General features: G+C 36.4%; 1 protein-coding gene and 1 pseudogene across 4 annotated transcripts in view; one reads left to right on the top strand and one right to left on the bottom strand.

Annotated features, from left to right (window-relative positions):
* Window positions 1-21,876, top strand: part of EML4 (EMAP like 4) — a 152,368-nt gene that overhangs the window by 77,517 nt on the left and 52,975 nt on the right. For 2 of the 4 annotated variants that reach the window (XM_029937876.1, XM_029937879.1), the window contains exons 3-7: window positions 6,655-6,784; window positions 10,037-10,210; window positions 12,110-12,238; window positions 12,712-12,737; window positions 12,939-12,971. In XM_029937876.1, coding sequence (XP_029793736.1) covers window positions 6,655-6,784; window positions 10,037-10,210; window positions 12,110-12,238; window positions 12,712-12,737; window positions 12,939-12,971 — 492 coding nt within the window. Of the gene's footprint in view, window positions 1-6,654; window positions 6,785-10,036; window positions 10,211-12,109; window positions 12,239-12,711; window positions 12,738-12,938; window positions 12,972-15,330; window positions 15,416-21,876 lie in introns of those variants that run through there. The other 2 variants (XM_029937878.1, XM_029937880.1) reach the window with 2 other exon arrangements.
* Window positions 770-1,676, bottom strand: LOC115290118 (annotated as a pseudogene).

Here is a 21,876-nt window from a genome sequence, read left to right as displayed (position 1 = left end):
TAAAAATGACACTTAGAAATTTAATATATCAATTAACTTAAAGTCAATATTCATTTATATTGGCAGCATGTAAAAGGAAGGGAAAAACCTAAATATATGTTTTTCTTTAATATTACTTTTGATTACCAGCTTCAAGTGTCTGAATTCTGAAGGCTTACTGTAACATATTATCCTTTGTTCAGACCGAATCGACACTATCATAGGAGGATCTACAGTAAGTGCAGAAGGAAACGGATACTTCAGCGTTTCTTAGGGTCATCTCCTCAATTGTGCTTACTGCTAGAAAATAAAATTTAAATAAGTCATAAAAGTAAATAATGCTGGACACGGGAACACGATTATAAATCTGATCTGGCAGTCCCTCCTCCTCTCTTCACATCTGCTGAGAATTAACAAAAAATGCCTTAATATTTTCATAGAGAGCTACTGAAATAGGCTTGTGAAAGCACTCAAAGTAAAGATAAAACTATTTTTTGAAGTGAAAATCTACAAATGGCAAACAGGAATGCTATAAAGATGAGTTAAAATAAATTTAATAACATGACAGAACCATTAAATTGTTTTTGAAAAGCAGAAGGCAGATGATGAAATTGCACTTAATTCTGAAGCAACTCAGATACAGCCTATCATTTCTATTCCTTTCTAATAAGCATTTACAACATGGTTTCTTATCTCCCTCTTACAAAAAGGCTCAGCACAACCATTTATACATTCTAGTTGGTTTTTAAAATTTGGTCACAACTGATAAACAGGGTCACACAGTTTTGTCCTATTGTTTCTGTTGATCTGCATCAGATTGCTTTATGCCAGAATCAGGCAGTTCTAATACAGGATTCACAAATCCAGAATACTCAGAATTGCCATTATCGTCCATTTCGGCACTAACAAAATCATTCTCCCACTCCAGCCCGTTGGAATCATCAGAGGCTGATGTAGGATTACTTCCAGTCTTCTTGCTGCTATACTTGAGTGCTGCTCGGAGGATGTCTTCCTCTGTTTTGGAACGCTCTCTCATTGGAAGCATGCGATTCATTCCTTCTTCATCTTCCCACTCTAGATCTAGGGTAGTGCTGTCATCATTTCCACTAGTTGATTTAGTTTTGGTCATTAAATCACAACTGCTTTCTGTATTTGGTGTCAAAACTGTGGCATCTGATGAGAGTCTACTACTTCGAAAAACTTCATACTGTGACTTTACATTTCTTAAACAAGATTCAAAGTCATCTTCTGGTCCTGAACTCTGATATTCTCCACTGCTTGAAGGATGATGGTACCGCTGCACAACTCTCTGCCTTTCTTGCTCCAAGAGCTTTTGCTGCTTTGCTGCCCTGGCTGCTTCACGCTGTGCAGCGTATGAAGCTGCTTCTTCTAGTCTTAACTTCTCTTCTTGTAAGGCTAACTCTTTTTGAATTTTCATATCAAGATCTTTCTGTTTTTCAGCAATAGAATCATAATGCCTTTCTCTTAGGTTAACAATTTCTCAGTAAGAGGCCTATGACTGCTTCCTGGGCTGTCCCCTTCATCACTTTCTACTAGATTCTCAAACTCTATAGTTAAGTGCTCACCTCTTGAGCATGTTCTAAAATACTTGGATCCTCCACCACCTCCTACACGTTGCAGCCGCCCCACTTCCTTGCGGAGGAGCCGAAGCACTGCGTCCAGCAGCAGTTCCCCATTGCCTGCCGCCCAGGCGCCGCCGCTCCTCCTCCTCCCGCTCAAAGCCCACACTCAGGCCCGGCAGCCGTATCCGGTATCCGCGCGGCACGAGCCGAATGAGGCTTCGGGGACCACGGGCAGGCGGGTGGGTGCGCGACGGCGTGAGAGGCTGGGACAGTCGCTCCAAACAAAGGCAGCGGTTACTCCAGCAGCCACCAAGTCGCCCGCGCTCGAGGGAGGAGCGCCGGGCTGCGGGTTCGGGACTCCCTCGCTGTCCGCATGGCCCTCCTGATCTCCTTTTTGAAACAAGGTTTGGGACATTGAAAGAGAGCTTAGAAAGTAGACTGCAGGGCATATGGGTGGCTCAGTCGGTTAAGTGTCCGTGTCCCACTTCAGCCCAGGTCATGATCTCGCAGTTTGTGAGTTTGAGCTCTGCGTTGGGCTCTGTACTGACAGCTCAGAGCCTGGAACCTACTTTGAATTCTGGGTCTCCCTCTGACCCCCCCCTCGCTAGCACTCTGTGTGTGTCTCTCTCAAAAATAAACATTAAAAAAATTTTTTTTAAGAAAGTAGATTGCAGACTGTGCGTGTGTGTTTTATGTAGTGGTTAATGGGGTTTTTTTAGTGTGTTAACAAAAAGCAAAAAATTATACACTAAACCTTGCATCGCAAGTAACTTATTCTACGAGTGTTCTGTGAGATTAGCAAATATTTTAATAAATTTTCCTTGATAAATGAATCATGTCCTGCAATACATGTGGTACGTGATGCTGAAAACCACATGATCACAACTAAGCCAATGGTGGTTTCTCTCTCACTCTCTCTCTCCCTCTCTCTCTCTCTCTCCGCATGTGTGTCCCTGTCTCTGTTTCTCTGTCTCTCTCTCTCTCTGCGGGGTTGTGGATGATTGTATCACATGCTCCGTCTCAGGCTCCAGTGTTTCGCAGAAATCTGATTTTTCAGAACATTGGAAGGTGCCCACAACTGGCACTAGTGCATATTTTGTCACTTCAAAGCGCCTATGGACAGTCCTTTGCTTTTCCATACAAGAGTAAGCTCAGGGGGGCACCTGGGTGGCTCAGTCAGTTAAGCATCTGACTTCAGCTCAGGTCATGATCTCACGGTTTGTGGGTTCGAGCCCCACGTCGGGTCTGTGCTGACAGCTCAGAGCCTGGAGCCTGTCTTCAGATTCTGTGTCTCCCTCTCTCTCTGACCCTCCCCTGCTCATGCTGTCTCTCTCTCTCAAAAATAAATAAAAAACATTAAAAAAGGGGGGGGGGTAAGCTCAGGAATGCTTTGCTTCATTCTAGGTCAGGCTGCTTGTAAATATAGACCCTTTCCTCTGCTGCCTTATTGCCAGATACATTAAATACAGTATATGACAAGAGAGTATTCATACTGTACTGTAGTCCACATCCATGCGAGTGTATACAATGCCCCCCATGCAGCAAAAGGTTCTGTTGGGCCAAGAGATAGTAGTGATTCCATTAGTGATAGTGAAAGTCGTCCTACACAATAACCCTTATCTCTCTTGTCTCCCTCACACCGGCCATGAAGGTTTTCAAAGATAAGTGCAGGTTAATTTGTTTATTTTTCTTCATATTTTGTAGTTATCATTTTGAATTATATTACTGTATTATAATCGTCTTTATATGAATACTTGTGGGTTGTGGAACAAATCATCTGAGTTTCCATGATTTCTTATGGGGAAATTTGCTTTGATATGCAGGTGCTTTGGATTACAAGTTTGTTTCCAGAACGAAGTATGCTCACAAACCAAGGTTTTACTATATTTCACAACCAGCTGTTGATATAGCAAAAGCAGTGCTCAGAGGAAAATTTGTAGCCGTCAATGCCTGTGTTAAAAAAAATTTCAAAAATTTCTAATTTTAAAGAAATAGAAAAGAGAAATACTAAGCCCAACACTAGCAGAGGGAAAGAAATAATAAAGATTAGAGATAAATGAAGTGGAAAACAGAAAAACAACAGAACCAATGCAACCAAGATTTGGTTTTTTAAAAGATCAACAGGGGCGCTTGGGTGGCTCAGTTAGTTGAGCGTCCGACTTCAGCTCAGGTCATGATCTTGCAGTTCATGGGTTCGAGCCCCACGTCAGGCTCTGTGCTGACAGCTCAGAGCCTGGAGCCTGTCTTCAGATTCTGTGTGTCCCCCTCTCTCTGACCCTCCCCTGCCCCCCTCTCTCTCTCTAAATTAAAAAAAAAAAAAGATCAAAAAACGACGATTTTAAGTAGACTGAAAAAGAAGGAAGCTTTAAACTGCTAAAATTGGGGCACCTGGGTGGCATAGTCAGTTAAGTGTCTAACTTCCACTCAGGTAATGATCTCATGGTGCAGTCCGTGGGTTCAAGCCCCATGTCAGGCTCTGCTGGCAGCTCAAAGCCTGGAGCCTGCTTCAGATTTTGTGTGTGTGTGTGTGTGTGTGTGTGTGTGTGTGTCTCTCCCTCTCTCCCCCCCCACCCTTTCTCTTCCTCTCTCTCTCCCTCTTCTCTCCTCCTCTTCTCTTCTCTCTTTCAAAAATAAACATTAAAAATAATCAAATCGCTAAAATCAGAAGGGCACCTGGGTGGCTCAGTTGGTTAAGCATTCCACTCTTGATTTCAGTTCCAGTCATGATCTCACAGGTTTTTTTAAATCAAGCTCCAAGTCAGGCTCTGTACTGGAGCATGGAGCCTGCTTAGAATTCTCTTTTTCCCTCTCCCTCTGACCCTCCCCCAGCCTCAAAATAAGTAAATAAATATTTTAAAAATTGCTAAAATCAGAAGTGAAAGTGGGAACCTTTCAGAAATAAAAGGATTGTAAGAGTGCATTATGAACAATTTATGTCATATTGTTCTGTTGAAAAATGGGCAACGGATTTGAATAGATAATTCTCTAAAGAAATACAAATGGCCAACAAGCTCAGTAAAAGATTCTCATCATTAGGGAAATGTAAATCAAAACCGCAGTGAAATAGCACTTAATATTAACTGAGATGGCTACAATTTTTTTTAAAGACTGAAAATAACAAGCGTTAGCAAGGATGTGGTGAAATAATCCTTTATGCATTGCTGGGGGGATTGTAAAGTTGTGCACCTGCTGTCTTACTGGTTCCTCATTAAGTTAAAATAATCATGTGACCCAGGAATTCTACTCTTAAGTTATATACCCCCAGAGAATTGAAAACAGATGTTCAAGTGAAAACTTGTATCAAAATATTTATGTCAGTACAATTCACATTAGCCTAAAGATTGAAACTACCCAATTGTCCATTAACAGATGAATGGATAAACAGATGTGGTATGTTCATATGATGGAATATTACTCAGCCATAAAAAATAATACAGTACTCATATATACTGCCACATGGATGAACCTTGAAAACATTGTGCTAAGTAAAATAAGCCAGATACAAAAGATCACATATTGTACGGTTCCATGTATATGAAATAATCAGAATAGGTAGATACAAAGAGATGATGCAAATTAATGTTTGACATGGGCTGAGGGGATAAAGAAACAAATATGAAGTCAGTGCTCAGTGAGTGCAGGGTTTCTTTTTTGGGTGATCAGAATGTTCTGGAATTGAATATGATTGCACAGTGGTAAATATGCTAAATGCCACTGAATTGTATCTTTTAAAGTGGTAAATTTTGTTATAAGTATTTTGCCACAATAAAAAAAAGTTGTCAAATCAACCGGAAGTCACCTGTTTGGCAGACCAGTGGTAGATTTGATGACCAGTGACACTAGCATAATTTGAGGGTTGCTATAAATTATTATATGTGAAAGTTTTTCTAGGAAATAGGTCTCCTATTTACCCATACCCATCACATATATATTACAATCCTTCTGCAATATAAATTAAGAAAGCAAGAGGTTGCTTTATAGATTTATACTTTATTTATATGGAATAATATTGTAAGATTTAACATGGTTCTAGGATTTCTAAATAATTTGGTTTCAGTAGAACCTGAGTGATTTTTTTTTCTTTTATAGTTTTTTGTCAGTTTGGTTTCCATATAACATCCAGTGCTCTTCCCCACAAGTGCCCTCCTCTATGCCCATCACTCCCCTTCCCCTCTCCTACTCTCCCATCAGCCCTCAGTTTGTTCTCAGTCTTCAAGAGACTCTCGTGTTTGCCTCCCTCCCCCCAACTATTTTTCCCCTTCCCCTCCCCCATGGGCCTCTGTTAGGTTTCTCCTGTTACACTTATGAGTGAAAAGGCATGGTATCTGTCCTCCTCTGCCTGACTTACTACATTTAGTATGACACCCTTGAGTTCCATCCACGTTGCTATGAATGGCCAGATTTCATTCTTTCTCATTCCCATGTAGTAGTCCATTGTATATATAAACCACATCTTCTTGATCCATTCATCAGTTGATGGACATTTAGGCTCTTTCCATGATTTGGCTAGTTGAAAGTGCTCCTATGAACATTGGGGTACATGTGCCCCTATACATCAGCACTCCTATATCCCTTGGGTAAATTTCTAGCAGTCCTACTGCTGGGTCATAGGGGAGTGGTTTTGTTTATTTTTTGAGGAATCACCACACTGTTTTCCAGAGCAGCTGTACCAGTTTACATTCCTGTTTCTCCACATCCTCGCCAGCATCTATAGTCTCCTGATTTGTTAATTTTAGCCACATTGACCGGCATGAGGTGGTATCGAACCTGAGTGATTTCTGAAAATCAGTGATGTGGAGATTTGTAGTTTACTTGAAGCACAGCTTTGAATCATGTTTTTTAAAACCTGTGTGCAGGGTGCAAACCATTTAGCTAGAGAATAAATCTAGCTGCATTGTAGCAATTTAGCATGGCCTTTTTATAGATCTGTTTGAAGAGATTGTTTTGAGAGTAATACTGTATTCTGCTTACCAAAGGGAGCAGTCTGCTTACTTAGTTCTAAACACATTATAATGGACTTAATTTTTAAATTCCCAATTTTTGAGGAATGTTTTGAAGTTTAATGTAAAATTTTTTTCTTAACCACTTTTAGGCCAGCCAGGCCTTCGAGAAGCCATTTCTATGTCCTGTATAACCAACGGGAGTGGTGCAAACAGAAAGCCAAGCCACACCAGCTCTGTCGCAATTGCAAGGAAAGAAACTCTTTCATCTGCTGCTAAAAGGTATCCATTTATAAGGGAAAGAAAAGCTACCATTGCAAAATTGTCTGAATATGACAATTCTACTTTTGAAAAAAATATGAAATAGAGCTGTATGGAAATAAAGTGAGCATGTCCTTTGAATTCTTTAACTCTGAATATAGACACACACCCAGAGTGTACTCATTCAGTTTACATTTATGTAACCTATGGAGCTGTATGAGGAACTTTTTGGTTCTTACTAAAGGAAGTGTTTTTATTTCCTGGTTTGGTTTGTTTCTTTTCATTTGTTTTTAAATTTATTTATTTTGAGAGTGCAAGAGAGCATATGCATGCATGCACGCGTGCACACACACACATGCTAGCGGGAAGGGCAGAAAGAGAATTTCGAGTAGACTCTCTGGAACTCAGGAACCATGAGATTATGACCTGAGCTGAAATCAAGAGTCAGATGCTTAACCAGCTGAGCCACTCACCTGCCCCTGGTTTTATTACTCTTTAACAAGCATTTGTTGAGGAGATAAACATCACTATATTTAATTATATAAGCACATTTTCTACAGCAAGGAATACATTTGATACAGGAGTTTTTAAAGGAGAAATAGAATCTTCAATATATATTTACATTTGTGGGAGGTGGAACACTATTATAACTTTTATTCTTTAACCATGACCATAAAACAAAGGCATAATTCAAAATACCATAGTACTATGTTTGTGTGAGTGTATTAGGGGATGGTAGGTAGAAGGGCAGTGGAAACACTGCAGAAAAGCTTCCATGAACTACAGATTTACATTCTAGATGTTCTTTTCATCAGTGATTTAATCTGTTTCATTAAAATTACTTACAGAATTTTTCCACTTTTGTGTAATTCCTAGCAGATTATCTCACATAGAGTTTGAAGAGACCATAAGAGAACAACTACATAATCTTACAACTGTTTTCTTCAAAGAACTTAAGTAGTAGAATTATATTTAAAATGTACTGATAGAAAATGGTTGCCTTATTAAATTAATGCCAGTGATTTGAGTTATTTATCAGTGTGGATTTATAGATGCTAATCAAATATTTGGCTACAGGAATGGTAAAGAAGTAACATCTTTGGGTTATTTATTTACTTATTTATTAAAGATTTTTTATTTTTAAATTATCTGTTTACCCAGCATGGGAGTTCAAACCTTGATCAAGAGTTGCATGCTGCACTGACTGAGCCAGTCATGTGTCCCGGTCTTCTAGACCTTTTAAAAGCCTCTTGTAGAATTCAGTCTTTGAAATCATTGTTATTTTAGAATCCAGACTTTTCTCCTCCAGAGCATGCCAAAATGTATTATCTATGCTTCCCTTTTAGTAGAAAAGGACAAGTTACAAGAAAACAAATGCATAGTGGAAATTTTTAATAAACATCTTTGTTTTTAGTAGTAGTTTGGATTCAGCTCATCTTTTTATGTAACAACTTGGGTCCTGTACAGTGATCAGTATTATGCACAATAGTAACTCAGTAATCTTAAGACTAGCTGAGTTTGTTACTTTATGGTGCAAAGAGGCTTTGTATTTTGCTTTAAATACTCAGGAGGAAAACCTCCTGTAGGTTGTATTGGGCCCACATAAGACTGGTGTCTTGTACATTCAGCATTCAGGATAGTTTGAAGACCAATAAGAAGGAATTTCTAACTCAGTTTTAAATTTCAGTGTTAGTCTGTTATTTTTGAAATAGAACTGTATTTCTCAGCAGACACTTTTAAAAACTGAACATGAAGTAGACAGTTGGGGGCCAGTCTGTGGTCGGAAGGTATCAGACTGAATCAAATTAAATGTCACTTTTAAAATTATATTTAAAAAATACTGTAACATTTTTAATTATTACTCTATAATAAATTCTGTATATTGTATATATTTGTTTAATATGTTCTTAAGCATACTTCCTTGTAGATTTATGCACCTTATAGTCAAATTACAAAATATTCTTTCATTAAGAACTGTAGACAGTTGATAGTTTTCTGCCTTTTCAACCATGGAATTCAGATCTTGATTCCATCTGTATTGTCAAAAATGTGCAATAGAAGGACTCTTATCCAATGACTGGGAATGGAGTGTGCTTCATTAATCAAGTCAAAGTGCAGAATCACAGGAATTTATACATAAGTATCTTAAATATTTTAACTCTAAATATATTAACATATATTTGTCAATTTTTTAATGAAAGGCTGAGCCTCCCATCCTCTGTTTGTCTGATTAAAGTCCTGGTTGACTATCTTGCATACAATATACCCATGACTTATTTTTTGTAATTGTTAGTTTCAGTTTTAAGACAGTAAAAAATTTTAAACTCTTGCAAAACAGCCCATTCCTTTCTTTTTGTTATTTTTTAGTTTTTATTTTTAATGTTAATTTTTTGAGAGTGAAAGAGACATAGAGCACAAACAGGAGAGGGGCAGAGAGAGGGAGACACAGAATCCAAAGCAGGCTCCAGGCTCTTAGCTGTCAGCACAGAGCCCGATGCGGGGCTCAAACCCAAAACCATGCGATTGTGACCTGAGCTGAAGTCAGACACTTTACCAACTGAGCCACCTAGGCGCCCCCGTCTCTTAGGATTTTTTCTTCAACCTACATTTTAATTTTCTCACCTACATAAAATTTAATAGCAGTTTTTTTTTCTCACTAATTCCTATGGAGTCTTTCCAGAACATTCAACTTGGTTTTCGTGGAAATTACAGTTGTCTTTTCTATGTATGTCAGTTTTCTTGTATTTAACTAATTTACATAATTAAAATAACAAGTTCAGCTGGCATAAACAGGTTCTGGACTGGTGGGGGGAGTCAGTTGGTAAATTCAGAACTCAACTAGGAGGAGAAATACACAGAAGAAATGGGAATTAGAGGATAATCTCCTAATCATAGCATTTAGTGTGCCTTGCACATCATTCAGTATGTTTTACAGAAGAAATGGAAAGTGTCACTCTGATTTGGGTAAGTTGAAGTAAGCTAATAGAGCTGCTGTCGTTCCCCAGAATCTGCCAAGATGGCAAAGTGCATTGGGCCATTTGGTTCCCAAAGGACCAGTCTTCATAGGATATTCTTATAAATTCTTCACTGAAGATTTTTAATAGCTTCCAGAATTTTCAAAGAAGTATTTTCATCATTATATGAAAGCAGTATAAATTGTATTAGCTGAATGCTTTAGCATTTTGAATTATATAATAACCACTTTTTCCATCGCTTGATATATCTTTTATTTGTTTAAATATGTGTTGTTCCATGTTATACTTTATTTTACAGTGGTACAGAAAAAAAGAAAGAAAAACCACAAGGACAGAGAGAAAAAAAAGAGGAATCTCATTCTAATGATCAAAGTCCACAAATTCGAGCATCACCTTCTCCCCAGCCCTCTTCACAGCCTCTCCAAATACACAGACAAACTCAAGAAAGCAAGAATTCTACTCCCACCAAAAGGTTTTAACTGTCCCTGAGTACAGAGCTAGGGAATGGTTGTAATGATACCTGAATTCTGTGACTTGAGAAAAGTTGGCTATCCATGAATTCCAATAGAAAAGACTACTGGCTTTACCGCCCCCTCCCCCCCACTTCTTTGTTGCTAAGGTCTGTATTTTAGCATATTGGGGAATGAAGATTTAAGGTCAAAACTTATCAGTTAAGACTGGGAAGAAAAAAAATCCCTAAGTTATAAACAATTTGATGAAAGGAAGGCCACAATAACTTACTTTGAAACCAAACAATATTTTTATAATAAAATTATAAAATTTTAAAAATTTATATAAACCATACATAAATTTAAAACCATGGACAGAAAATTGTCATGTAATTATCCTCATCATATTTTTGGCATCATTACAACCTTGAACTTAACAAGGGCCCTTCTCAACAAATGGCTCTTCATTTTGACTGCATCTCAGTTTCAGTTTTGGGTTTTGGGAGGATAAGTTCTTGCTTGAGTAGAGAAATCATTTCACCTGGTCTTTTCTATGCTAAAGGCTTGCTTGAGGGCTTCTCTCTGTGTCTGTAATAATTAATATTTTAAAGTTATGAGAGGGGGAGAAGGGAGAAACATGCTAACAATGTGTGTGAGCCTAAATTGGGGATCTAAACCTGCATGCTGGGAGTTCAGTGCTGCAGCTGCCTTGTAATCAAATATTTAGACCAACTTAATGAAATTTGCCTGCTTTAGAAATGCTGATTCAAGCTTTATGACTAGGTATAGATATATTTTATCATTATACTGCTGCTTGGAAATCTTAGGAAAATATTAAACCATTCCCAGAACTAGCTAGGAAAATATTTTAATAAAATAAATGATAACCATTCCAAAAAGATATATAATATATTTTTATTTGCTCAATTTAATATTCTGTCTCAAATCCCTAATGGAAATTTGGGAAAGCAAAACACTCTTGATTTGATTGATGCATGTTTAACTTTTAAAAAATGCTTTGTCTGTGTGTCTCACGCAGATTATTTTGCTATCTAAATGGTTTGTAATTTTTTTCCCTGGTGCCATGTGGAGTTCTTCTTGGATATAGTTTATTAATGTTACATAACTCTGGATTGTGTGTGATTAAAGGTGGCTTTTTTATAATCAATCTCTTTAAGGTTCTGATTTGACTTGGTATCTTCTTTGTCCCAGATCTTTTTTCCAGCTTCTTAGGTCTCGTGGAAATGTGCTTGCCATTCTAAATTGCTCTTTGGATATACTATTGCCAGAAGTATTGGAGACTGGATGAGTGGTAGGATAGTTAGCAATGCAACCAAAAAATCATTTATAAATCAAAAATTTCATTTACAAATATATGGATCAGCGTTGATAATACATATGTTTTATTTATTTATTTCTGATCACTATCTTTAAAAGATGTCATGTGAGTTTACCTTTAGTCCTACATTTTACTTATAAATTGTCATTTGTATCATATATAATTAATTATACAAGGATATATAAGATGAAAATAGCAGCTTGTAATGACCTTGAAAAAGTATAGGTTTTTTTTTTTTGGTTTGTTTTTTTCACAAACTCACACAGTTTCACAAATTATGAGAAATATCTTACTCAGGGATTTAAGCACATGGATTTTTTTTTTCTTATTATCAAAAAGGATAGATTGATTTTTTAAATCAAGTAATATTTGTTCTAGCAAAAATTATAAACAGACTTAGTGAATGCCTTGTGTAACTCCTGCACTCATCCAGGCAGAACCTTTCAACTAATCCTTCCTTCTCTTTTCTGGATTAGCTTTAAGGAAATGTTAATTGCTGCTTTTATGTTCTGTTTAAGCTGTCAATTAAATGTCATTGCTACTCAAAGAATTTATCTCTAAGAAATTAATATGTTTCTTCCAGCATAAAACGACCACTGACAACTGAAAAGTCACATAATTCATGGGAAAATTCAGATGAGAGTCGTAATAAATTATTGAGAGCAGTTTCAACATCAAAATTAATATCAAAAGTTATAAAAAATTCAGATAAGTAAGTATTATACTTTTTCAGTTATCTGATAATTAATAAGTATGTGACTGTCATGCTCACATGTCCAATTATATGCCTGTTTTTGGATCATTTTTAAAAAATTATAATATGTATCCTTTTTTCTTCTAAGTGTTCAAAAAAAAAAATAAAGAAGTACAGCTATATATTCCTGTTCATGTTCCCCAGTCAAATAAGTCTAATACCATAAGATTTGGATATTTTTGGTAAATTCTTTCTATACTTTCATTGTTTAGATGATCTTATGGAATATTCATTGTTTTATAAACAGGATATATATTAATAGTTGAGACCAGTGACAAACTTTTTAAAATAATGCTGTCTGAATTTCATTTCTAAAGATTTATCTTGGGTGTGGCCTAGGCACTGAAACTTAAACAATTTCTTTAGGTGATTCTAATGGTAAGCTAAGTAAAATTATAACATAAATGTCTTTTGAATGTCTTTTCTTGTAGGCATAAAGATGTCATCATCAACCAAGGTAAATTAAAAATTCTTTTAAAAATAATTTCTCTTGCTTTACTACACCAGTTAAATTTTTGCTAACTGTTAAAAATATTGGCTTATTTTCATTCAGTGTACTTTATTAGCTCTTAGTAATCAAAGAGAAGTGCATTTATTATAGTCATTTAAGGAAATGCCCAGTTTTTATTGTAAGATATGTCATTTTTGTCTCAACCAGCAAAAATGTCAACCCGTGAAAAAAACAACCAAGGTAAGAATAAGCTACACAGTTGGTCGCCTTCTAAGTTAATTTCTTCGTGGATCTCTTATTTGGCTTTTCATGTTTTATACTATCTGACTTTCCTCTTAAATAAGAGAAGTACGATAATTGGGACTAGTGAATCCAACTACTTTTCTAAAACTCCTTATTTCTGGGAGCTATGAAGATTCAAGGTATATCATTACAAAGAGATACAAAATACTAAAGAGAATTTCCCCCCCTAAAAAAAAAAAAGTTGTACTTAGAAAAGCCATTTAAAAGATTGATCAATTTTAACCCAATTTCCTGTCTTGCCAGCCTCATTGCAAATAATCTCTCATTTCTTAAAGCCAAAACTGAATATATAACGAGTCCAGCAAATCCATTTCCTCTTGAATTTTTCTTTTATATTAATTGTAATTTCTGGCTACTTGCTGTTGTTGGCTTGTTCTGACCAAAAAAAGGAGAGCAGTCTTTCTGTAAATGTGTATTCAGTTTAATTGCAAAGTAGGTAAGTTTTACATCAGTTTTACATTCTCCTTAGATTGCCTGCAATTTTAATTGAAGCATGCTGTTCTAAATGAAAGCATGTTCTTTCTGTGCATGCTTTTTACAGCTCATTTCTATGTGTCATAGTTATCTTCATTTTCTGGGCTCTTATTTTAACCACATTGTATGTGGTGTATTGTATAAAATTTTTGTTAGAGATTAACTTGATAGCTATAGATTTTTCCTATTTTTTGGTTCTAATAAGGAAAGAAATATTTGTAATTCTTTAGATCATTTGTTTTCGCATAGAAATTCTAAACGAAGTTGATTTTTGCTGTCATTCTTCTATATTTAGGTCATTCTTTCTCCTTTACAAATAGGTATATCTTAAGTAATGGTTGAAATAACTTAAGGAAGAAATGAAATTTTATTTATAAAGACAATTCTTACTATGTATCAAAACATTTTTTCAAAATAGAGGCAGTGATAAATAGTGGGAAGAGCTGTGAATGGAGGGTCTCTCTTTAGAATTTGATCTTAGGTCTTCTGCATAATAGCCTTGGGACCTAGACAGAATGACATTGTCTCTGAGTAGTTTTCTGATCTGAAAATAACATCTATAAGACTTACTTAACATGACTGCTGAAGAATGAAATCATTGATATGAAAGTACTTTAAAAATACAAAACATTGTAACTGTAAAAAGGTGCTATTATTATTATATGTTTTGCTAAAAAGCTCAAATTTTTATAAAATCTTCATACAGCTGCCTGTCACGCTCTTAGGTTGTGGTATGTTCTTTGGAAGGAAAACAGAACGTAAGATTAGTGTATATATAGGTGAGTGGTTTGTGTTGGTGACAGTTTTCAAAGCCATTCAGGTATGCAGCAGGAAAATAAATATACTTAAGCGGGAAAGATTTTGCTACAGAAGCATCACTAAGCAGGGTTTTAGCCAGTGTTTAGGAAGAAAGATGGAATGAAAAGCTAGACAAATAAATTCTTTTACAAGAATTTTAGCTCAAAAAGATTGTCCCAGATGTTGGAATTTATTAATGTCAAGTGTTGCTTGCGTTCAGCCCTATTTTTGGAATCTGAGTTTATTACTTTTCCACTTCAATCAGCTATGTTTTGTCTGGATATATAGACTCTATCACCAGAGGGTCCCTTCATAGAGAACTCGTGTGCTGTAGCCTGTGAGGTAGTTGAGGCCTGACTGTAATTGAGACAGAAAGAAGTAGATGGAGTCTAGATGGTTTAAGAGGTAAGATAGGTAGAGAATGGGAGGTAAGGAGCAGTGAGAATCTATGAAGGCCAGCTTGGGCAACTAGGTAAGGGGTAGCTACTTAAATGAACATTGAGGAGGAGGAGGAGGAGGAGATGTGTGGAAAAGAATACGAGTTTTGGATTTCAGTTTCTATACGACTTAATCTACTGGTAGAGATGTGTAGCTAGCAATGTAGTGTTAATATTGAAACATGTATTTTGAAATCCAGAGACCGGTTTCACCATTTACTTAGCTTTGTGACCTGGAACACGTTATTTTGCCTTCTAAAGTCATTGTTTTCTCATTGTTGAGACCATAATACAAAGACATTAAAGATAAAGTGTAGTACCTGGCACATAGTACCAGGTAAATTTTAGTTATTAATATATGTGAGTCTGACAGTTAAAATCTTGCACTCAAATGTGTGGAGTAAGATGAAAAGATAACCATTAAAAATAGATGATCTTCATCTGATATAAGTTGTAGATATATTTTTAAAGTTTGTATTCATTTTGCATGGCGTATTTTACAACACATTTTCTTATACTTTGGTTATTAATCCAAAATTATCATTTTTGGACAATCTTTTAAAAATATGATTTATTAATTCCTTTAGCTCTTTTTTGACAATGACAAGTGTGACTTGCTCCAGGCCATCTGCTTTGATTTGGGAAGAAGACTATTTACATTTGGTACATTAGGTGAGTGGTAGCAGAGAAAAGCTTGACTTGAAAGGCCTGTATCATTCAGCCACAGCCCAGTACAAGAAGAGCTATTATAAAACTGCATATTCTGATCAGCACTCCGGCCGAAGGAAGGGAACTGTAGTTGAAAGCAGTAGCAGATGGAGTGGAATGTGTCCAGGACAGTCTGAGGCTGTGTGTAGGAGGCAGGATAGTTTATACCCCCAAAAGAGGCTCTTACTGAGTTCATTCACTCAAATCCCTGAAATGTCAGTTGCTTTTCTTCCTAGTTCTATTGGATTCTGCTCCCATAGACACAGCACATCAAGTTAGACTGTGAGTAACTTTTCCTATAGGGTTGTTAGATGTAGCAGATAGGTTCTAATACTGTGCTATTCATTCGATAAGTTATTGACAAGGAAGTCTTTTGAGCTAACTTAGGGGCCTGTAAACATCTTTTATAAAATTATTGGGGAACATAGATAACAGTCTGACAAATTTTGTCATAAAGTTAGTATTGTCTATAAGCTCATTCTTATAAAAGTTATCAAGTATATTACATTTTTTAAATATGAAAAACAAAATCACATGCCATCCTTTCTAGAGGAGAATCTGAATATCTTCAAATCATGGCATGTTGCTGGGTTTTTTTGAAGCTTGAATAATCTTAAATCATTTTATCTTGCAGCATCTTAAACTTACGCTGTTTAGAATTAGCACATAGTTAATTAGTCTGATCATGCTGAGAACTGGAATGACTCAGATCCATACTGGAGAGATACCTGCTTAATTGAGGAAAAGGGAACTCACCAGTCACCAGATCACACTCTTACTTCCTTTCGTGGTGCTGCCTCAATGCTATAAGCTTAGATTTCATTCTTGCTTAACTACCAAATCAATGCAGTGATGTCCTGACTACAGGTGTGTTTAGATGGAAGAATAGTTATTGTAATATCTTAGAGAAGTGAGAATTAACTATTACTTGCTAGTTATCTAAAAATTACTGCAGATGAAAAAGACTTTAAAAGTCATTTTTAAATGTGTACGGTCTAAATCCCTTAAATAATTTGGTGTAGCAAAAAGTTGTTTAGATAATCTGAAAACTCATTTACAAAATTGGGAAAAGGAAAAACGGAATAATCGTGTTATTTTAACCGCTGTTCTAGTTCTGATATGTTTCTTTATTCTTTATCAACTACACATTTTAAGTATTCCCTCATTTAACAAATATTTATTGAGTGCCTGCCCTTAGGCACTTGGGGATACAGCAGTACAGTCTCTGCACGGTGGTACTTACATTCTACATAATAAAAAATACTGTGTCAGGAGGTAATACAAATTGAGATCTAATGAGCAGATGAGTAACAAAAGCTTCATTAGGCACCTCACTTAGGGAAGTAAAGTGTTACAGCTGAAAAAGTGCAAGAATAGTAAACATGAGTCCTGGTTGGGAGTGAAATAACCTATACCACAAAAAAGGTTAAAGAATTAGGATGCCTGGGTGGCTCAGTCGGTTGAGTGCCTGACTTCAGCTCAGGTCATGATCTCACTCTCACAGGTTCATGGATTCCAGGCGCCCCGGTTGGGCTCTGTGCTGACAGCTTCGCGCCCTGAGCCTGCTTTTGTTTCTTGTTCTCCCTTTCTCTTCTTCTCTCCCCGGCTCACACTCTTGTCTGTCTCTGTCTGTCTTTCTCTCTTTGTCTCTCTCTCTTTCAAAAATAGACATTTAAAAAGTTGTTTTTAGGTTAAAGAATCCAAATACTACATGACTGAAATTATGAATGTGAGTTAGGAATTTGCTGAAGGAAATTATAGGGAAAAAAAATGAAACCTTATTCATCTGAAAATAAAGTTTTCCATATGTCTCTGACTTCAGTTTTCTCCCATATAGTAATGCTTAAACTGGATGTTGCCAAGAGTCTTCTTTAATTTTTAAAAGCTCTTTCTTGCAGCAAATAGAAAATGGAGGACAGCCTTCCCCCACCTTAACTAACTTGCTTTTAATCTACCTTTTAAAGAATTTCTGTATAGGTGCTTTTGTTCATGCCATGTGTTGTTTTATGACTTGTTGGTTCCAGGAATGCTCTGCCCTAAAACCTGACCACACATATGTAAACTGAGCATTGTATCTAAAAGAACAGCTAAAAGTTATCTATAAGAACATATAGGATAGCAGTGTTCTGCTGACACTGTATATTATATTACCCGCTGAGAGAGAGGGAGTGTATTGTCACCTGCTGAGAGGGTGTGCGGTTTGAAACAAACCCAGTAAGTGAAAAGCCCATAGTTGAGCTACAGATAGAATTTATCCTTGTTGTTACTAAGATCCAAAACTTTGCAATTCCAGAATTTAGAAAGAAGAGTGCTAGCTCTAAGTCTGTCCAGTGTGAATAGGAAGAAAGGGCAAGAAACCAAATATTGCATTTCCAAAAAATATACTCACTTCTGAAATTTAAATATTGGCTTCTTTTAAATAGGTGACATAAACATTACTTGGATCCCTGGGTCTGAGCTTTGTCCAGGTATTCTCTATATTTTAAAAGGAAACCAGACAGGGGAACCGTTGTTCTGTTAAAGATTCCTTGAGTCCTGTGAAGCAGAGATCTTCTTTCTTGAGGTTTTTAACAGTCTCCTAGATTAAAATGTTTAAAGACTGTCCAGTTATTTTTTTTAATATAAACAACCCAGCTTTTAAGAATATGTGTTCTTGGGGCATCTGGGTGGCTCAGTAGGTTAAGAGTCCAACTTTGGCTCAGGTCATGATCTCACAGTTCATGAGTTCAAGCCCCATGTCTGGCTCTGTGGTGACAACTCAGAACCTGGAGCCTGCTTTGGATTCTGTGTCTCCCTCTCACTGCCTGTCCCCTGCTCAAGCTCTGTCTCTCAAAAATAAATAAACATTTAAAAAATAATTTTAAGAATACATATACTTAACATCCCCATTCCTTATTTTTAGCTAAGAAAAAAGTTCCAGCCTGCCCCTTTTGGAAATGGAGAATAAGACTTTTTGTAACAGACCATGATTGTCTCATGTATATTTATTTTATTCTGGGTAAAGACTTTTCATCCATTTTGTATTTTCACAACCCATGGGCATAAGGTTCTTAAAAAGTCTGATAAGCTAGGGGCATCTAGGTGGCTCAGTGAGGTAAGTTTGACTTTGGCTCAGGTCATAATCTCATGGTTGGTTCGTAAATTCAAGCCCCGCGTCAGGCTCCATGCTGATAGCTCAAAGCCTAGAGCCAGCTTTGGATTCTGTCTCCCTCTCTATCCTCCCTGCCCCTCCCTCCACTGTCCGTCAAAGATAAATAAACATTAGAATAAATAAATAATAAAAAGTCTAAACTAGAAAATGCAGTTAACCAGAAAAACCTCCATTCTTCAACCATGTCACTGAACTGAGATAGCATAATTAGAAATCCATTCTGTCCAGAAATGGCAGTTAAGCTCCATATGTGTTTCTTACTCTCTCACTTATTACCTGTTTTCCTGAAGCACTTTGAAAAGAATTCTGAAACTTGTGATTAGGCTTAGCAAGAAAGAGACACAATTCATCAGTGACACATACTGAGATCGCAAGAAGAACCCTAGCAGATTGCATGCCATGTTCCTGAACTGTACTCCTAATTGGTTCTCACAGAACAGCTTTACCAGAAATATTCTGTGGACTATTTCATTTAATAAAGCTTTTAAAACTTTTTAAAGATGGTAAAATATTTCAATATTTATAAAAATACATACAAATACTATAGCAAGCACCCATATACAAAGGACTCAGATTTCTTAAACCTTTATTTTGCTTTGATTCAGGTGTGTATGTATATATTTATTTAGGGGTTTTTTTAGTGTTTATTTATTTTGAGAGAGGGAGAGAGCATGCACACTAGCAAGGGAAGGGCAGCTAGAGAATCCCAAACAGGCTTCTTGCTGATAATGCAGAGCTTGACAGCCATGAGATCATGACTTGAGCTGAAGTCAGAGTCTTTCATTTAACCAACTGAGCTCCCCAGACACTCCAACTCAGGTTGTGTTTTTAAGAAATAGAACATTAAATGTAAAGTTGGAGCCTCTCCTTAATTCTGTTTAATTAGAATTTCATATACAGGTTTTTATTGTTTCCTTGGGGCCTCCTGGTTCTCTTCCTGTTATAGTTAATTGGAAAGGAGTTAGAGGAATAAATATTTTGATATCTGAAGTTTCTCTCTTGGTTATCTTATTTTTTCTGAATTTCTTATTTTTAAAAAATTCTAACTTGGTAGATTCAAATAAAATGAAAAAAATTTTAACTTAGTGCTTAAAATAATTTATCCTGGGGATATAAATGAGAGATTTGAGGGAGTTTTAAAAATACAATTAAATTTTGCTAGTTCAAAAAAGTTTTTGGGGTTACTTAGTGGCTCAGTCCATTGAGTGTTTGACTCACAGTTTGTGAGTTAGAGCCTGGCATCAGTCTCTCTGCCTTCAGCACAGAGCCTGCTTCAGATCCTCTGCCCCTCCCCGACGTGCACACACTCTTTCTCTCCCTCCCTCCCCTCAAATATTAAAAGAAAAAGGTTTTCAGCAATATAGCAACAAGTCTTTTAGAAGTTTTATGTGTCTTATAATGTTGGGCCATATTTCTTTCCCATCTTTCCCCAAAGAAAACTTTTTTCAGATAGTAAAAATGGTCCAAAATGCTTAAGCAAACACCCATATCTGATTATCTTGGCGTGATTTTAATGACAATCACAGTTGTAAACAAAGTATGAAAGATAAATCTGATTAAAGGAGGTTTAGATTCGAGAAAGTAACTACAAGTGGGCTTTTTACTCTAATTTTTTTTTTTAATTTTTTATTTATTCTTGAGAGAGACAGAGAGCATGAATGGGGAGAAGCAGAGAGAAAGGGAGACACAGAATCCGAAGCAGGCTCCAGGCTCTGAGCTGGCAGCACAGAGCCTGACGTAGGGCTCGAACCCACAAAGCACAAGATCATGACCTGAGCGGAAGTCAGATGCTTAACCCACTGAGCCACCCAGGTGCCCCTTTACTCTAACTAGTATAAGAGTTGATTAGCAGTTATATTAGACTTCGTTAATGTCTCTGTTGTAAGCTCCTAAAATGCTAGGTTGACTTCTATATTTTCATCGTGCACCCTCACCTCACCTCACTACCCCATGTCATTAAGAATTCCTTAAAATTTACCAGCCAGTAGAAGTCCGAACAAAGAAAATTAAGGTAACATTTTACTGCTCGGTCACATTTTTCAGATCTGAGTTCTTGTCCTAACAAGTAAAACATAATACACAATACAGTAATCCATAATGGTTCGCAGGTACCCCAACTAAGAATTTTTAAATCTGTGAAATTAGATTATGTCCTTCTAAATCCTCACCCCCCCCTTTTTTTATTCAGAGATCTACATTTTATCTATTTTTACAAGTAAACCTTTGAAAAGGGGTGACATTTAGACGTTATTGTACAAGTCAGATTCCATCTTCAAAGTCCAAAGACTCTTACAGATCATACTCTTTCATTGGAATTTTAAAATATTAAATTATACAGTATAACAATAATTCACTGGGACTTCAAATCTTTAGAGAATAAATTATTTTTAAGAAAAGACTTTACCCAAAATGCTCTTTGTTACTTTCTACTATAAAATTATAGTCAATATTTCTAGCCTTTTGTTTACCCACCTGTTCTGGAGCTTTATAGTTTTGAGGAATAGAACTATTAGTTCTACAGAAAAAACTCAGACTAAGAAAAGATACTCTAGTTTTCTGTTTGCTGGAATTAGATAGCATCACACTCTCCTACATTACTGTTAAATATAAAATTCAAATTCCATATTAGGGTTAGTAGGGGGGCTCTTTGGGCCTAAAGATTGTAAAATACAAATAAAAGTGAGGGGTCCCTGGGTAGTTCAGTTGGTTGAGCATCCAACTCTTGATTTCAACTCAGGTCATGATCTCACAGTTCATGAGTTCGAGCTCCACATTAGGCTCTGCACTGATAGCACAGAGCCTGCTTGGGATTTTCTTCCTCCCTTGCCTCCCTTGCTCTCTGCCCCTCCTCAGCTCATGCTCACTCTCTCTAAGTAAACTTTTCAAAAAATAATAAAATACAAATAAAAGTGGATTTCTAAAATGGAAACTTGGGGGAGAAAAATGTGTTAAATAAATTATAAGCATTCTAGATGTTCAGAAGGCTTTCTGTAGGCAGTACCCTTACACAAATAAGTACAGTCATTGTCCAAAACGGAAGCTGTGCTGTTGCCTTTGAAAGCCTTTGTTTTTTGTTTTTTGTTTTTTGTTTTTTGTTTTAACTCTTAAGTCCAAAATGGGAGCAAGCTGTGGGGGGATAAAAGCACTAGGGGAACTATCATGGAGCAGAGTATTCTCCATACTAACTTCCTTCTTCACTTTTGTCTTTTACTATTAGTCTATGAAAGATTACTAAATTTTAGTAAGTATGTTTTAAATAAATAAGCAACTTTGG

The sequence above is a fragment of the Suricata suricatta genome, chromosome 4 (assembly GCF_006229205.1).
Source record: "Suricata suricatta isolate VVHF042 chromosome 4, meerkat_22Aug2017_6uvM2_HiC, whole genome shotgun sequence".
In the NCBI taxonomy this organism is placed as follows: domain Eukaryota; kingdom Metazoa; phylum Chordata; class Mammalia; order Carnivora; family Herpestidae; genus Suricata; species Suricata suricatta.
Note: the sequence above shows the minus strand (reverse complement) of the source record. Positions and strands in the feature narration are given on the sequence as shown.